The sequence below is a fragment of the Bubalus kerabau genome, chromosome 1, assembly GCF_029407905.1.
Source record: "Bubalus kerabau isolate K-KA32 ecotype Philippines breed swamp buffalo chromosome 1, PCC_UOA_SB_1v2, whole genome shotgun sequence".
Lineage (NCBI taxonomy): Eukaryota > Metazoa > Chordata > Mammalia > Artiodactyla > Bovidae > Bubalus > Bubalus kerabau.
Window position 1 is genome coordinate 41626818 of NC_073624.1, and position 19410 is coordinate 41646227.

General features: G+C 38.4%; 1 protein-coding gene across 5 annotated transcripts in view; it reads left to right on the forward strand.

The window, feature by feature from the left end:
- Positions 1-19410, forward strand: part of FAR2 (fatty acyl-CoA reductase 2) — a 170466-nt gene that overhangs the window by 141724 nt on the left and 9332 nt on the right. For 4 of the 5 annotated variants that reach the window (XM_055572897.1, XM_055572887.1, XM_055572875.1 and 1 more), the window contains exons 5-10: positions 4683-4860; positions 6405-6449; positions 8390-8508; positions 9607-9674; positions 12360-12531; positions 17703-17832. In XM_055572897.1, coding sequence (XP_055428872.1) covers positions 4683-4860; positions 6405-6449; positions 8390-8508; positions 9607-9674; positions 12360-12531; positions 17703-17832 — 712 coding nt within the window. Of the gene's footprint in view, positions 1-4682; positions 4861-6404; positions 6450-8389; positions 8509-9606; positions 9675-12359; positions 12532-17702; positions 17833-17959; positions 18010-19410 lie in introns of all 5 variants that reach the window. The other variant, XR_008712020.1, reaches the window with a different exon arrangement.

Genomic DNA, 19410 nt, shown 5'->3' on the forward strand with positions numbered 1-19410 from the left:
CTCACAGTCAGAGGCAAATAGAACAGAGTAGAACTACCTCAGAGGTGTGGTGGAGGAAATGGGATGTAGTGGGTTTGCTGGTGCTGAAGGACTCTAAAGGCAGATGTGGGAGATAGAACTGGAAGAATGTGTACAGTGGGGGACAGTCAGATGGGACACACATGGCAGAGCTAGTGAAGGAGGAAAACCTAGGGCTTGCCTGGGACAGAGCTGTAAGTCCATTTTGGCATCACATAGATTATATGTAGGCAAGCTGTTAGAGGTCAAGCTGGAAAGATAGAGTGCAGCCACACTGTGGACGTTTTGAGTACCCTGCATATGTTTAATTCTACAGACAGAGAGATCTGTTGAGGGAGGACTGTGTGTGTGTGTGTGTGTGTGTGACTTGGGCCATTTGTTTCATTTTGTTTTAATCAAGGAAAGACTTTGATGAAAGTGAGCTTTAGGAACATGATGGTTATGGAGCAAAAGGGGATAGGTTAGCATGGGGAGTCTCCAGAGGCATGGAGACCCATCACCTGAGATGGAATGGTGAAGGGGACTAGAGCCTTTCTGAATGGCAATACATGTAGAAAACCCGTATGCGTTTGTGGAAAGAAAAACCAATAGGGCATGGCTACTGCTTTGCCTATGGGCTTGCATACACCTTTTTTTGTTTGTTTTCATTCAGTTGCTAAGCCCTGTCTAACTCCTTGTGACCCCGTGGACTATAGCCCACCAGGCTCCTCTGTCCATGGGATTTCCCAGGCAGGAGTACTGGAGTGGGTTGCTATTACCTCCTGTAGGATATCTTCCCAACCCAGGGATCAAACCCACATCTCCTGCATTTGCAGCCATATTCTTTACCACTGAGCCACGTGGAAACCCCTGTTTATCTATTCTAGGGGAATGGAAAAAGCTAATTTTAGCATTTGTGCTTTTATTGTCAGGATTGTATAGCATTAAGATGGCATCTAAGCAGCTGACAAAAACAAAAACAAAAAAACTGGAAATTCTGTGTACTTTTAATAGCACCAGACTTCAACATGAATCAGAGCAGAATTAAATTGTTCTTAAATAAGCTGAATAATTTCCATGTTGTAAGGTCACTGGACCCACAATATGTGCTCAATAAAAGTCTATAGGGTAATACAGAGGCCAAGTCACCACAAGCATTAGGCTCAGGTATACCCTTCTCCCCAAGAAGTGGTTCAAATTCACTTTGGAGCCAGTTAAATTTACTCTGAAGTCACCACCCAATTGAAGTTGGCCAACCTCTAGCCTTTCGGCGTCCCAGAACTTTTCACCACTGCCACCGGATACCTTAAGTTCCAATTTTTCTTCATTTCCTCAGAGACATCCCCTCTCTAACTTTCCCACAGTCTCCCCACAACCTCACCTCCTTCTGAGTTCACCCATTCTCTCCTACCATTGTCCATCTCAGCTTCCCAAACTTTGGACAGCACTGGCCAATCATGACTGTCTTGTGAAAGAGCACGCATTTAGCTGATTCCTGGGGAGAGTAAGGTGATTGGACACAGAGATTAAAAAAATATAATCCTTGCACTCCTGGACTCATTGTAAAGTCGGGAAACAGACATGAGCAAGAACTTTTGTGTTCAGTTGCTCAGTCATGTCCAACTCTTTGTGACCCCATGGAATGTACAGGTTCCTCTGTCCATGGAATTTTCCAGGCAAGAATACTGGAGTGGGTTGCCATTTCCTTCTCCAGGGAATCTTCCCCACCCAGGAACTGAATCCTCATTTCTTGCTTTGGAGGTAGACTCTTTACCCTGTGAAGCCCGAGCAAGAACATATAGCATGATAATTGCAGTAATCAAGGGACAAACATACTCCAGGTCAGAGAAAAGACAGCAGAGGTTACCCTGGGGCAGGATGTCCAGTACTTACTCTCCAGAAAGCTTTTCCTGATACACTACTAGGTTGGCCCTGTTTGCTGCACAGGAAAATTGAGGAAAAATATATATTCCTCTTGCTATTTCAATCAGTAAATACAAAAATTATGAAAATAATGATATAAAAAGTTGAATAAATAAGTTTCAAACCAAAAAAGAGAGTAATATTTAGAGGAAATTGTCTGTATTGTGTATATATGTGTGTGTGTGACTTTTTGCTTCTTTTAAAGCTATTTAAGTAGAAGTTTAGACTTTGGAGCCCATGAGTTTAGACATCTCCTTGAGTATCCTGAAGAGCTTTGACTTAGTTTCAGAAATGTGCTTTGGTTTATGTGGTGTCCTTTTTTCATGCTAATTTATTTACTAGTTTAAAGACAAGCAACAGCTCCAAATCAAATTTTGATAAAGAACATGAACCGATTTTAGGTCCTGAAAAGGGCATCACTTAACCAATGAATGTTACATTAATGTCTTTGAACCCAAGAAATGGCAAGGTGAGATATGATCTGTTTGGCTATATTAGAAAAGATATTTTAAAACCAACTGTGACCTTTCTAGCTACATGCTTCTTGGCGGTTTTACTAAATATGTGTTAGATGTGTTAGCTCATTTTGTTTAATCAAATAGTTTTAAGTGTAGTTGTGAATGTTCCTGTTTGTCCTCATCACCTGAAACTTTAGAACACATGCAGTTATTGCTATTTTTCACAAGTGCCAGTGGAGGACATGAGAAAATGATACAGTAGAATATGGCGGAGCTACAAATAGTAAAGGCAGATCATCTACAGAGCACTGCAACTTCTTTTGCTTTGTGTTCTTAGAAACCTAGAAACCAGTATTTTCTAAGATGAGCTAACTCACCAAACTTGGAGAAGCCTCCGAGTGTTACCTTTTTCGGGCACACCAACAGCAGTGACAGCATGTGGTACCGGCCACGGGACATACAACCCGAGGGTACTGCTGGCGTCCGATGCTTTCTTAAACCTGTTTTCTTTACAGCTTTGTTAAAACTGGGCTGTATTTCTTCAGACCTAGTTCTTTGTAACCTGTATGTTTTTGTAGGTGAAAATAAAAATGGTCTTAGGTCAGTTAATCCACTGCTGACCCACAAATAAGATGAGGTAAAGGTAACATTATTAGAAAGATAGAGAGGCGCCTAGATTGTCCCTCACTCTCTTCCAACACTCAGTGACCACGTGATTGAAATAACTTCTGTTTTCCTAAGTATTTGGAGTTGTTTTTAATTCTCAGACCTTCTCAGCCTTTCTCTTTTCAGTGTAAACCAGAAGGTATTTGATAGCTAGAAGATATTCAGCACTAATAGCCGCAAAGCAAGGAAGACTAGACCATAACAGACAGTATTCACATTCCTCTCCAATACTGAAATTGAGAGTTGTGTTTCTGAATGTCTTGGCATTAAGCACTTCTTAAATACTCAATAATTTGTCGTGAGAGGAAAATGATAACCTCTAATAAGATTTTTCTGCAATCAAAATAATATGATTGTGTTGGGTCCAATAAAATGGGAATAAATGTACCAAACACATTAATTATAAAGTCACACTGACATGTGATTTTTAAAAACTGTATTATATGCAAAGCTTCACTAAATAGATCTACCAGCTAAGAGAAACATTCAATATTTAATCAACAATAATTTCATTGCTCTCTTAGAGAAAAGCAGGTAGACTCTGGGATTATCAAAATGGTTTTAACATCTTTTAAAAAAAAAATTAGGTTGGTGCCATGGTAACTCAGTTATTCATGATACAGATCTTCTTGAAGGTAGAGGTATTCAATAGTCACTGTACTAAAGTTGCTTCATTGTGCTATTCTCACCCCACTTGACAGACTATTAATAGTTATTAGAGCACTTTAAAACTCATTGGAAATCTCTGGAAATGGTTACCAAGTTATTAGCATAGACTCTAAACAGATCTTCAAAATACAGTGCACAGATTCTAAAACAGATTGTTAAGTTCTGATAAATGTAGTTGCCTTTCTTTGTTAAGGCATTAAGTAGAATTTAAAACAAAAATCAAAGCTGAAGGTTTCAAGATTAGTGCCAAGGTTCTAACTGGACGATAGTGAATGAGAGGGGCTGCCACTGACACCTCTGATGACAGCAGCTCAAGTCCATGACAGGGCAGCCAGCCCACTGTTGGACACCCAACTGGCACTCACAATACATTCATTGAATGTACCTTGATAGGTACATTCGCTCTGAGAGGCTATAATTGAAGATAGAAATTAGCTGTATGTAATCAAGTAGCAGGGAGCTTCCCAGGTGGCGCTAGGGGTAAAGAACCCACCTGTCAAATGCAGGAGACATGAGACACAGATTCCATCCCTGGGTCGGGAAGATCCCCTGGAGGAGGGCATGGCAACCCACTCCAGTATTCTTGTCTGGAGAGTCCCATGGACAGAGGAGCCTAGTGTGCTGCAGTCCATGGGGTCACAGAGTTGGACATGACTGAAGTGACTTATCACGCATGCGTGCACACAACACTCAAGCAGCAGACTGCATAACAATTGGATAAATCTATTGAGACAGAAGGCCATAGGATTCAACTAGTAATGTTGGGCTAAGCAGTGGGGAGCAAAGATCTCATCCATCTTGCATCATTTGGATAGGTTCACACTCAAGCCTTGGTGTCCTTTGACAGTTCCGAATTTCAGAACTCAAGCTGGAATGGGCAAGTTCTGTTTGTCAGTGTCTCACAATTTCTTTTTGGTATGTTGTTTAATACATGCTGACAACGTTCTTTTTCACTCTGACTACCTTTAGGTGGTTAGACGACGCTATTATTGACGAGATCACACCCAAACTGATCGGAGATCGGCCTAACACATACACCTATACCAAGGCCTTGGGAGAGGTGGTGGTGCAGCAGGAAGGTGGCAACCTCAACATTGCCATCATACGGCCCTCCATCATGGGAGCAACCTGGCAGGAGCCCTTCCCAGTAAGCCCACTCGCCTGGATTCCACGCTTTGCTTCTGAACCAGCATCCCTCCTGTCCAATTTCTCTCTGATGTCTTTTTTGTTTTCCAGTATATATAGCTGAGTACAGCAAATGTGAGGACCAAAATGCATGTTTCGTTCGGGATTTATTCACCATCGGGCTCCTCTGATGTTACACTGACTGTCCTAGAGTTGGGTGGAGTCTTCAGTTAGTTTCTCAATAACTCTAGTCTCAAAATTCCCATGGGAAATAACTTTATTTCTTGGCTTCTCCACAATAGTTTAAATATACAAGAATGTTCCTGCTGGCCAAATTGATAATGTTAACAAATTGCCAGGGTAAATAGGAACAGTAAAGCTCAGAGAAAGTCCTCAGTTTAGGAATAATGATTTTTATCTGCATATACTTCTGTATCTTTTTGAAAGTACTTTGAATTATACCATCTTTTTTGAAGCAATTCTGTAAAGCTTTTGTACCAGATAAATCCAAGCTCCATTACTTATTGACATGCAACCTTTGACATATGAGTTGTCTCATATGTAAAACTGGGCTAACCACACCCATTGTGGAGGGTTGATGAAATGAGACAGTGTAGAAGGCACTGGCACCTCACTCCAGTACTCTTGTCTGGAAAATCCCATGGACGGAGGAGCCTGGTAGGCTGCAGTCCATGGGGCCGCTAAGAGTCGGACACGACTGTGTGACTTCACTTTCACTTTTCACTTTCATGCACTGGAGAAGGAAATGGCAACCCACTCCAGTGTTCTTGCCTGGAGAATCCCAGGGACGGGGGAGCCTGATGGGCTGCCGTCTATGGGGTCGCACAGAGTCGGACACGACTGAAGTGACTTAGCAGCAGCAGTGGTATGTCTACTGCAGTGCCTGGTCCCTAGTAAAAGGCTCAACTAATATTAATACCTTCAAGTTCTCTCTCCTTTCCCATCTTATACATTTTGACTTTCAAAGATAAACAGACATAATGAGGTCAACTGGCTTGCTTTGGGCTTAGGAGACAAACTCATAAAGACATTTTTCTCTAACTGCTCCTAAAGATAATATTTTCTCTACCATCTATAGCAAGCTAACACAAGTTGATCTTGAGATAGAATGAATGAAAGATGCTATGACTCTTACAATTGTCAAGTAAGAGTCAATTTTCCGCAAACTATGTTTGAAATGTTCCCCTGAGAAGTTAAAATCAGGCCCAGGTGAGGAAAATGAATTGATTAGCAGATTATGATATTAAGATGAGATCCAATTTAGCTCCTAAGATGTCATAGACAGCTTGCAACTATTCTTGATTCCTGCTATGAAATAAATGCCGGCAGAATTTTAATTCTTCCACAAACCAAGTGCAGAAAATATCCAGTGCTTTCTCACTGATCTCTGTTTGTAATTTTGGAAATAGTGGACTAGACAGTTTATTGGCTGGAGTCTCAGTGTTGCTGTTTGAAGTTTAAGATTAGACTGCAGATATTCCAAAGGTACTGTGATTTTCTGACATGTGGAACCAACTAGAGGTCTTTTCCCTTTTCTCTTTTTAGGGTTGGGTTGATAACTTAAATGGACCTAGTGGGCTCATTATTGCGGTATGTATAACGGTGTGGAAATAACTACTTCAAATGTAGTGGAGGGACAGTAACAAAATTCTAATATTGGCTTAGCTTTACTGATGCAAAACCATAAGCGTTCCTTTACTCACTACAATTGATGCAAATTATTTCAGTTTTGCTGATTGAAAAATAGAGGCAGAATGAAATTACTTTAATTATCTGTCAATATCATTATCAGGAAAATAGAAGTACTGTGATATCATCAATTGCCACTTAGGAGTTTTATTTTTGGATAGAATTTTGAGCCTCTGGTACCATGCTTAGTTAACACAGGATGGGGGTATTTCCTCTTTTGCTCTTTAACCATAGCTAGAATTAGGGATGTGATAAAACTCATATTCCCAAAGATTATTAAATTTATGTGCATTTGGATAGAAAGTATATAAATGCATAAATACATCCACATCAATTTCTCAATATATCTAAGAAAGAGGACTACCAATTAAAGCAAGTTTTTCAAATATAAAAATTGATGACTTTTGAACACTAATCCTCTCACAGACAAGGAAAACCCCAACCGCTCCTCTGGGTCCGCAGACCTTTGCATGCGTCTCCCTGCAGGGGAGACTGGTCCTGCGAGCTGCGGCGCTTTCCGGCTCACACTGAAGCATTTTAGGCTCAGAACTACAACTCTTCTCTTTCAGACATTGAAATGGACTTCACCTCTTTAAATAAGTTTAAATTTTGTTAGGGATCTCATGTTTCAGACTGTGCCTCTGTTCTTCACAGAACTAGATCCAACATGAACTACAATACAAATAAAAGACAGTGAATTATGACTACTTGTCAAAGACAGTAACAATGAACTTCTTTTTAATTTCTTTCGATTTCTGTTCCCTACCTGCCTTCAACTCTTGAGGCTTAGTTGGAAGTGAGTGTTCAGTAACTCAGAACATAGCTATTTTAACATGATCCCAGAGTGAGTTTTATTACACTGTTAGCAAAGCTACACATGCATTCAGATTTTCTAAAATTTTCCAAATTGATTTCCCATATTTCAAAGGACAGGAGGAGGGCATGTCAACCCACTCCAGTATTTTTGCCTGGAGGAATCCCATGGACGGAGGAGCCTGGTGGGCTATAGTCCATAGGGTTGCAACGAGTCAGACTAGACTGAAACAACTTAGCAGGCATGCTTGTCCAAAGGAAGGTTAATCAGTTACAAGAAGACAGAAATTAGGAATATAAGAAAGTGCTGACCACTGCAAATTGATGTTGGAAACATGCAGGGTGTAAATAATCAATTACTTCAAAAAGTCAATAAACTGGCTCCTTTATTTATTGACATGGCATTTATTAACATGAACAATTCCCAATTCTTGCATCTATATAGCATCAGTGATCTGTGAGGTAAACAAAGATACTGAACAAAAAGTAAATAACAGTGGCCTTTTCCACAAGTAATAAAAAGTTGTTGTTAAGCAGTGGAATTTTATCAGTTTAAAAACACGTTTCTTTAACTTCTAGTGCCTATTACTTCTTATAAACTAGTAGACTCTAGCTAAAAATGACATCATTTAAGAAATGATAAGTTAAATTAATGGGAAATTTGGGAAAACTTAATTCTTAGAATATCTTATGAATTAATTTTTAAGATATTAAATCTTATTCTTGTTTTTTCTTTTATTCTTGGTGTTTATTAATTAGCTAAATACATTAAACTCCTCACAAGTTTGAGGAATTTCACTCTGAAGAGGAACCTGAGGATCAATGGTGGTTCTTGGAGATGGCACTTAAGTTGGCTAGGGAGGTTGGATGGCCTGAGAGCAGTCAGTCTTGGCACAGTAACCTAGCAAGCAGTGATCAGCGCTAGTTATTATTACTACCAGCATTGATACTATCTGTCTGATATATACTTTAGCCCCAACTGTTACCTAATGCCTGGTTCAATAATTTATGTCCTTTTGTCTGTGCAGGCTGGGAAAGGGTTTCTTCGGTCCATAAGAGCTACTCCGATGGCTGTGGCAGATTTGATTCCAGCAGACACAGTGGTCAATCTCACTTTGGCTGTAGGATGGTACACGGCAGTTCACAGGTGTGGAGTGGATCCTTAAACTGGCTTTCAAAGATTTGATGAGGAGGAGGGTAACTATGTTGGGCACCTATTCAAAATATATGAATTTTACTGAAGAAGACCCCAAATGTGAGAGGGTATCTGTTTGGATATTTCACAGAGTTCCAGTTATGTCATAATATAGGCATTGAGTTTTTTATAAATACCAGTTAGTACTTGGTTGATCATAAAATAATAAATTCTTCAAATCACTTAACCATGAAATTTTCAATAATTGAAAAGCTTTTCTTTCTATTCAGCAACCTAAAATACAGCTTCCTTTTTTAAGGCAAAGAAGATAAAAGTAGATGAAATGAGGGCATATTTTTCTTCACTTCTCAGTTCCTAATAAAAGTCAAAAGTTCAGATCACCATGTGTGTGTGTGAGAGGTATTTTCTAGTACAAAGAAAAATAATAGGTTTTTTGTATATTTAACTCTGTTAGTAAACAAAATTTTTATTAATTATTTGAAGTTAGATATTTAGATGTTGTCCAATCCAACAGCGCTTCATTGGATTTAGGAAAAAACAAACCCATATTTTTGCAAAGTAAAGATGTCAAGAAGTTAGAAATACAATTTGCTTTGTCATCCTCATGCTGCCTCCAATTGCTCCATAAATATGTCAGCCTATTGGGATTTTGTTCCTCCTACACATGTACACACACACACACTTGCACTTTTCCTAGTTTTCCATTTTGTTTTTAACCCAAAGAAGGAACAAAAGATGAAAGTGTTGCATGGAGCGCCTGTGTGTCAGGCTGTGCTTAGTCGCTCAGTCGTGCCCAACTCTTTGTGACGCCATGGACTGTCACCTGCCAGACTTCTCTGTCCACAGGGATTCTCCAGGCAGGAATACTAGAGTGGACTGCCATGCCCTTCTCCAGGGGATCTTCCCAACCCAGAGATTGAACCCCGGTCTACCACATTTTAGGAGGATTCTTTACTGCCTGAGCCACCTAAGAGTGCCTTAGTCATGGGAATTATTGAGAAAAAAAAATTTTGTTTAAGTGTTATTTTCCCTTATCTTTCTTTCATCAGTTTTCCATTTTCTTGTATTTACCTAACTTTTGTTTTTCAGACCTAAGTCGACATTGGTCTACCACTGTACATCTGGCAACCTCAATCCCTGTAATTGGGGCAAAATGGGTAAGTGCCTGTAGCAAGGTACCTAAGGAACCATTAGAGAATGCTTATTCACAATTAGTATCTGCCACAGGGAAAAACAAAGTGTCATGGAGCTTTGAGTCTAATGGGGGAAAAGACAAAACATAGGTAAAACCAGAAAAATAATTGCAAATTGTAAATGTGTAGAGTTAATTAGAATGCACTGTGGTATCTCAAAGAAAGGGACCAGTGAAACAGCGGCATGAGTGTGAGCAATAAGGGGTCCATTGGCTGTAGAGATTTAAAAAACAAATAAAGTCAAGCCAAAGTCAGTAATTATAAGCAATATCAGTGATAAAATACTTCTCCTGGCCACTGTGCTCATGCACACAGCCCTCGCCCCCTGGACATATCACTGAGAATGTGCCATGATTAATGGCCAAGTAGATTTAGAAAAGTCCAATGATACTAACTGGTATCATTGAGTCAGTGATATACTCTTTATTAATTTAGGCAGTCAGCCATAGTGTAACCTTGAAAGTAGCCTGTTGAATTGAATTAGAATTAATCCTGCATATGACAGAAAATTAGCTAACCAATCTTGTACTCTGCTTCTGATTTTCTTATGAATATCTAAAACTTTTAGATCATCTAATTGCTGTTTAGCTACTAGATGTTGAAAAAAATTAAATGTGCTTAATTTGTTAGAATCTTATTTCCAATTCAGAGCATTCCACTGCGCTATTCTATTTGCAAAGTTATTATTTTCAGTAAAAGTAAAATGAAATTATCTATTACCATCATATCCAGTTATTTAGATCATATAGCGAAATAATTCTGGAAATATTTGGAAATAAAAATAAATCTCCTCTATCTCAGTAACAGAATTAAGGTATCATTCATAAAAAGAGGCATTAGTAAAAGTAACCAAGATACTTAAGTTCTTAAATCAAAAGATGCTACATGTAAATTCCATAAGTGGGATTCAAAATAGTCTTCTTCTTGCTGAAAATTCTTACTGTCTATTTTATGAACATACACAGTGTAATAGTTAAAAGTGATCTTAAAAATAATCTAATGTGCTTACTTCTTTTGATTATGGTACATATAAAACTCTCATTCTGCTTTTTCTCTCTTTTCCATGTTTTTAAATTGAAGTACACTTATTTACAATGTTGTGTTAATTTCGTGTATACAGCAAAGTGATTCAGATAGATAGGTAAATAGATAGATATCATTCTGTTCTTAAAATAAACTTTGCTTTGACAGAAATTTCTGAATCAGTGAAAGTCAGACAATCAAATCACTGCAGCTTGTTCCATGTTACATAGCCACTTATTAACCTTTTTCTTTATATATATATATATATATATATATATATTATTCAACTATCGCTGACTTAGAGTGTTTCAGGTGCACAGCAAGATGATTCAGTTATACATAAACACAGATATTATTTTTTAAATTATTTTCCATTATAGTTATTACAAGATATTAACTATAGTTCCCTGTGCTATACAGTAAACCTTTGTTGCATATCTGATTTCTTAAAATTAGAAATCTAGCTTTCTATTTGCCACGTACTAACTTTAACACTCAACAAGAAGGATAAAATTTAGAGGAAAGCCTTTCATTCACAAAACCATTACAAACTTTGTATTTTTGAAATGAAAGTATGGTACAATAAAAATTAAATTCTTTAAAAAATAGTCTAGAGTTCTCACTTTATTTTACACACAAAGCCCAGAGAGAGTAAATTATTTATTCATTGCACATGGGGAGCAGGAGCTGGACATAGAAGTAGATGAGGGGTATGAATGTCTAATGATCACCCCACTTAAGGATTTGTAAAGTCAACATGAATCCCTCTGGGAGGAAAAGACCCAGGATCAGATGTTTCTGGATAATCTTTTCTGTATGGGGTATATATTTTTCATACAGATTTCCAGGTAGTATCTTTTACAGAGGACAGTAACCATATTATCATAATAATTGATAACTTCATCATAACTGAGTAATGAACTTAGGCAACTTTGACAATTCTACAAAAATAAAATCAAAACTGAGTTCAAAAGAATGAGTACCTTTTGAAAATAAGTATTTGATTTACAGATGTACATTAAAAGCTTTAAACCAGGTTTTATATAAGTGATGATATACTTTTTAAGATTTTTATTAAAAAAACTCTGGAGACAAGAGTAAAACAATTGAGTCTGACATATTGCCAGAGTAGTAGAAATACCAAAGAAGTAAAAGACTGGTATTTAAAATGAACCAACATGAAGGAATCCTAATTTTTGAGTCTCTCTTTTACATAAATCTTTAAAAGTTTAAGTAAAGTGTTAAGAAACTTTCCTGATTGTTCTGCAAGTGATGACCCAACCAAAGAAATAACACCCCCAGGCTCTGTCTTGGGCTTTCTGAATAGACTAGATAACCTTGAAATTGAATTGAAATTTTAGTATTGACTAAAACTATTTTCCCAAGAAGTTGTTTTAGGGTAAAGGTTTCAAGTGAAGGATTCAATTCTTAACCAATTTACATTGTTTAAATTTGCAGATGACCACTTGCCTGGCGTAAAAATCTTAGTATTATTCTTGACTGTACACAACAAATCCTTACTATTTATTGTTTTGACCCATTGCAAATGCCATCCGCCATAATGGGTGGCATTTGCAATGCTCCTGGACTTAGCACTTAATCTCCCCCATCCCCCCCACCCTCCAGGACTCCAAGTCTTGGCAACCTTTGAAAAAATCCCATTTGAGAGAGCTTTCAGGAGGCCAAACGCTGACTTCACAACCAACAACATCACAACCCATTACTGGAATGCTGTCAGTCACCGGGCCCCTGCCATCATCTATGACTTCTATCTTCGTCTCACAGGAAGGAAGCCCAGGTGAGAAACGGAGACAATAGCTTTAGGAGTCTCTGCATGAAAGTTAAGGACTCCAGTCCTTTGCCTTCCCATCACCTACAGATCAAAGTGACAGTTGAATCATAGTTATGATTATATCTCTAAGGGAGTTAACTATATCTCTAGTTATGATTTTATCTCTATAGAGGGACAATCAAAGCAGTAGTAGTGGGAACCCCAAGGGAACCCTACCTTAATGTTAAGGAACTTGCTTGATGAATTCACCTAAAAAGAAAAGCAACTGAGAGTCTGTATCTGGGAGTTTGTAAATTGTTAGATTCAATCCCTGGGTCGGGAATTTCCCTTGGAGGAGGGTATGGCAACCCACTCCAGTATTCTTGCCTGGAGAATCCTGTGGACAAGAAAGCTTGACAGGCTACAATCCATAGGATCACAAAGAGTTGGATGTGACTCAGTGATTTAGCAGGACAGTTAATCTTACAATGTGCTACAATGGTTACAGCCTCACGTACACACAAGGGCTGATGCATGACGACCTCATTTTAATTCTCACAACAACCCAAGGAGGGTATTCTCGTCCCAGTTTTACAGGTGAGGAAATGGAAGTTAGAGAAAGAATTTTAAGTAGTCTCAGAGGCAGAGACAGACGAAAGATCTGAAGAAACCTGAACTGATCTTACTGCCACGTGGAGATGAGTGAAGAGAGTAGAGGGAGCAAAGTAGAGTGTCAGGGTGTTGACGCTGGGTGACGTAGGGCATGTCCCCTTCCACTCTGGTCTCATTTGGATAACACTTTGTGTGTCTAAGTCATCATCATTATCATAATTACCAAAGGCAATTCCTGCCATCAGAAGCATGATGTTAGCCTCTTTTAAAGGAGAAATTCTCTCTCAGTGTGTTTATTTCCATTCTTATTAGTAGAGCAAATGAGTAATGCTTAGGCAATGTAGAGTTTATCCACATTTTCAGAGATCTTACTTAGAGTTCATAACTCATTGTCAGTTTCTTCTTGAGTAAGGTGAAAAGGGGGACACTATGTTTGTGGGAAAATATTTGTATAATGGGCTTATTAAATAAAGATGGGAAACGAAGGAAAACCAAACACTGCTGGCAGAAACACAAGCCTTTAAAATATATCAGAGTTGGAAGGAGACCTGGATGAAGAGCAAAGTTCAGTAAGTAGAAAAGAAAAACACAGGAGGAACAGGCCCAGTAAAAATCTTTATGTATTTTGTTTGTAAGAAATTAAATTGTAATATTCATGGGAAACGATGATTCATTTGGTGATAGGAATCTTAAGAATAATCTTTAAGGCAGAAAGTGCTAGAATCCTTCTGGACTCTTTCCTTCCCCAAGTGTGTTTGTGTGTAATCACTTATGCATTTACAACCATATGTATGGTTTTGCTTAGAGGTAAGGCGTGTCTCTATGTATGTTTAAATCAACCCTACATACTTTCTTTTTCACTTGTATTCCATGAAAATCCAAGTCATTCTGCTAGCGCTGTCTTTTTCGCCCCCATTACAAACAATGGGACAAGTATCAGTGCACATGCATCTTGATAGAATGTGCCTTTAGTCTGTGGAGGATGCTGAGGGGTAGGCGTGCTAGATTGGAGGGTACATTCAACATGGATATTATGACTACTATCAGGTTGCCTTAAAGGAAGCCTCCGTCAATTTATACACCATCACAACAGCATGTGAAAGTATAAATCTGTTCTTTCTCACTTTCATTAATACTTTGCAGAAATCAATATTTTGAATTGTTAAGCTAATGACAAGAACTAACATCTCTGTCACTTTGATTTGCATTTTCCTTGATTGACGGAGGGGCTGGGCTTTCATTTGTTTATTGGACATTCATGTTTTCTCTGTTATGAGTTGCCTGCTTCTATTTCTCACCTATTTTTTAATTTTGTTTCTTATAGAAATATAATTTATTTACAATGTTCAGATGTACAGCAGTGATTCATATATATATATATATATGCATATATATATATTCAGGCCCGTATTGCTTATTTTATATATAGTAATATGTATCTGTTAAAATCAAATTCTGTTTATCCCGCCCCCGCTTCCCCCTTTGGGAACCATAAGTTTGTTTTCCATGTGATCCTGTTTCTGTTTCGCAGTAGATTCATTCATATCATTCTTTTTAGATTCTACATATAAGTTATATCATATGATATTTGTCTTTCTCTGTCTTAATTACTTCGCTTAGTATGATAATCTCTATGTCCATTCATGTTGCTACAACAGCATTATTTCATTCTTCTTTATGGCTAATATTTCTATTTTTCTATTGGATTTTACTTATTAATTTATGGAAGCTGTGTATATATGTATATATGTATAAATATATAGTTTTCAAAGAAGGAGTTCTCTCTCAGTGTGTTTATTTAGGGGCTTCTCTCATGGCTCAGTGGTAAAGAATCCGCCTGCCAATGCAGGAGATGCGGGTTTAGTCCCTGAGGCAGGAATATCTCCTGGGGAAGGGAATGGCAACCCACTCCAGTATTCTTGCCTGGGAAACCCTATGGACAGAGAAGCCTAGCAGGCTACAGTCCACCGGGTCATAAGAATCGGACATGATGTAGCAACTAATCAACAACAATATTTCTATTTTTCTGTTGGATTGTACTTATTATGGAAGTGGTGTGGGTATGTATATATGTGTAAATATATAATTAATGTGGTTTCTTGAAGTCAGTTCTTATCCTGTAGCTCTGATTATGAAGCATTTTTAATACAAGGAAAACTACATATAATGCAAGTCTTAAGAGAGCATGGAGTTTGGTCAGACTTACAGACTTAAATCCTGGCCTTCACTAATTTATCCATATGAGCCCTAAATTACTTAACCTTTCTAAATACTAACTTGTTAAAAAGAGATTGTAATCATACCTATTTTACAGGATTTTACATTAGGGTACATAAAATATAGTAATCACTATTATTACCAAAGAAAAATTTTATATGATAAAATGAATCATTTTTCCTTTATAGCTTTTGCATTGTGTGTATTAATAAGATCTTCACCACATGAGAATAATAAGTATACTCTTTCTTTCTAAAAAAATACTATTTTGCTGATACAGTCCTGTACATACAATGATCAGATCATATCAGTCGCTCAGTCATGTCCGACTCTTTGCGACCCCATGAATAGCAGCACCCCAGGCCTCTCTGTCCATCACCAACTCCCGGAGTTCACTCAGACTCACGTCCATCGAGTCAGTGATGCCATCCAGCCATCTCATCCTCTGTCGTCCCCTTCTCCTCTTGCCCCCAATCCCTCCCAGCATCAGAGTCTTTTCCAATGAGTCAAGTCTTCGCATGAGGTGGCCAAAGTACTGGAGTTTCAGCTTTAGCATCATTCCTTCCAAAGAAATCCCAGGGCTGATCTCCTTCAGAATGGACTGGTTGGATCTCCTTGCAGTCCCAGGGACTCTCAAGAGTCTTCTCCAACACCACAGTTCAAAATCATTGTACACATTGTATAATCACTTGTAAAATGATTATTTTTTACAAATAAGTCTATTGAAATCATATCAATTACTTCAGAGTTGTAAAATGAATAAAGATTGTAAATTTGTTTGGATTGCTGTAACAGAATATCATCAACTATGTGGCTTATAAACAATAGAAATTTATTTCTCATAGAACTGGAGACTAGGAAGCCTAAAATCAAGGTGCTGGTAGATCCAGCATCTGCTGAGGGCCCACTTCCTTGTTTCTGACAGCCATGTTCTCTGTGTCCTCACAGGCTGGCAGGGCCAAGGGAGCTTTCTGGGGTCCCTTTTATAAGGGCTTTCCACATCTGCCAAAGTCTCCTTTTCCAATACTACCACATTAGGAGGAATAGGTTTCAACATGTGAATTGTGGGGGGATATAAATATTCATTCTATAGCCAAGATGTTAGATAACAATAGCAAATGGAAACCTATTATGATGCTTGAATTAGGGAATAATGATTCTACAGCCTTGCTTAAGAATTTCCCATAATACAATGAGAGAAGTACCTCATGAGTCATTAGAGATATGGACATGAGGATTTGACCAGAAATAAGGCCAAATTCCCAAAATAGCATCATAAGTCATTATGGGGTCAACTATAGTAGTCCCTGTTACCAAGATTAGCCTAACTGGTGGAAGATAAAAATCAAATGATCTTTAGGCCAGATATGATTTGTAGCTAGAAAATCTAGTTTTGAGCATTAACTATGTGACCCTGTACCTATTAATCCTTCTGCAAAATGAAGATAAACAATATAGACCCTGACTACCTCATGGAATCATACTGTATAAATTAAGAAAGCATGTTTTTTTAAAATATAAATTGTTACAAAATTGGGAAGTTCAAATAACAGGTCCTCACCACGGGGTTAAAAGATTTGATCCATTTTAAGTAATGAGATCCAGGGGGTCCCATTTGCAAAAGCAGAGACTTTTTGAAGTCCATCAAAACTGGGTTGTAATTTTGGCATTGACACATGATATTATCATGGCTACTTAATCTTTTCTAAGCTAACTTTATCTGTTCATAAAAACACAAACCTACCTAACAGGGATGTTACCGGTATTAGTGGAGACAATATTTTTTTAAACATTATCAGCACTGTGCCTGAGTAGATTATTAACAAATAAAATATTTTCCCCTTTAAATCTGAATTAAGAGCTGTTTTTGGTTCACCAGATGCTAATATAGTCACCACTTCTGCCCAGAGTTATATACAACTCTCATTGATTTGAAACCTCAAATCAATAAATTAAAAAAAAAAAAAATCCAAGAACGTGCATTAAAGAAGAGAAATAGGTTTTCTTCTTGTCTACCTCAGAATTCCAAGAATGAAGAGTATGTCACTGGGGGTGAATATCTTTCTCGGCTTTTAAAATACTTGCAACTCTTGAAAAAGAGATGGTAGGAAAGAGACAGAGAAGTAGCTTAGTGGTATTAAAATGCCTGCTAGAACAAGCTCCTTTAGGTTCAGCTGCATTCCTTCTTTCAACAGAGGGTTAATGTGGAAGAGAAAAAAGAATAAGAATTTTAATGAGGAACTAAGGGAACAGTGGGAAGAAATAGCTTCTATGTTTTCAGGCCTAGTTTTTCATATAGCCCTATGTAGCAGCAGGAAAGCCGCCATCTGTGGCGCACTGATACTCGCTCCATGTGATCTTTACCTCAGGATGACAAAGCTCATGAATCGGCTGTTAAGAACCCTTTCTATGCTGGAGTATTTCATCAACCGGAGCTGGGAATGGAGCACGTACAACACTGAAATGCTGATGTCCGAGCTGAGTCCCGAAGACCAGAGAGTGAGTACAGTCCTGACAATAGATGGGAAAACCTTCCCCACTCGGAATTTAGAACTATTTGACTTGGAGAGCTGATGAATAAAGGCAGTTTTATATACACAGATTTTTTTTTTCTTTTTGGGCTAAGAAAATCAGTGAATGCTATCAACACAATGGCAGGACACAAGTTCAACATAGGTAAGAGATCTAGTTTCTTAGCCTTTGGTCAGCTTCTCCCTGCTATTCTGCAGTCAGGTCTCATAAACTTTGTTTCACTCCTTTGTTCACCTTTGGTGAGTGAAAGTGAAGTGAAGTCGCTCAGTCGTGCCCGACTCTTTGCAACCCTATGGACAGTAGCCTGCACCAGGCTCCTCCATCCATGGGATTTTCTAGGCAAGAGTACTGGAGTGGGTTGCCATTTCCTTCTCTTCAACAAATCCTCAATACCTCTGTCTTTCCCTCTCAAACATATGCCTTCAATGAAAAATAATAATTTTATGGCTCAGCAACTCTCTCATCCACTGTTCTTGTCAAATCAAAATCATTCTGCATCACCAAAGCTACAGTTCCTTTCTTCCTACCTTTTTAAAGCTAACCTTCCACCTCTGCATTCTAGCCCATCTCAGATCTCCTACCATCAGCATTCCCCTCTCTGTAGGATTGTCATTCTTCCTCCCTATAATGATGTCTCTTTGACCATTCAGACATTTATTTCTCAAGACAGGCCTATACTTTAATTGTTTAGTGTAAGTACTATTTGGGCTTCCTGGTGGCTCAGATGGTAAAGCATCTGCCTGCAACTCGGAAGCCCTGGGTTCAATCCCTGGGTCAGGAAGATCTCCTGGAGAAGGAAATGGCACCCCACTCCAGTAGTCTGGCCTGGAAAATCCTATGGACAGAAGAGCCTGGTAGGCTACAGTCCATGGGGTTGCAAAGAGTCGGACATGACTGAGCAACTTCACTTTACTTTTTACTTTATAAGTACTATTTATTTCTCTGTATTAGCTTCTAACCAGTCACAAACGGTTGTCCTGAAATTCACGAATATAGAAAACTGTATTTTGTACATGTTCCTAGCTTTGGCTTTCCTCCATTTGTTCCTTGAGCACATCCTTGGTTTCAATTAAGCTTTAAAGTTTTCAATCTCTTGACTGACATTTTCCACTAAATTTTCTTTAAAGAAAAAAAAAAGATAAATTTCTTCATTTATCTTGTACTTGACAGCATGCAGAAGAAACCAAGTCATGTTGAGAAGTAAATGTTAGATAAATACCCTCACCTGCCAGCTCCTATTTACCAGCCTCATAGTGCATGATTCAAATGCAAGTCCTAAAATTACTTCCCACCAGGAAACCTAAGGATTATTTGCAGTCAATTCAGTTCAGTCACTCAGTTGTGTCCAACTCTTTGTGATGCAATGAATCATAGCACTCCAGGCCTCCCTGTCCATCACCAACTCCCGGAGTTCACTCAGACTCACGTCCATCGAGTCAGTGATGCCATCCAGCCATCTCATCCTCTGTTGTCCCCTTCTCCTCCTGCCCCCAATCCCTCCCAGCATCAGAGTCTTTTCCAATGAGTCAACTCTTCGCATGAGGT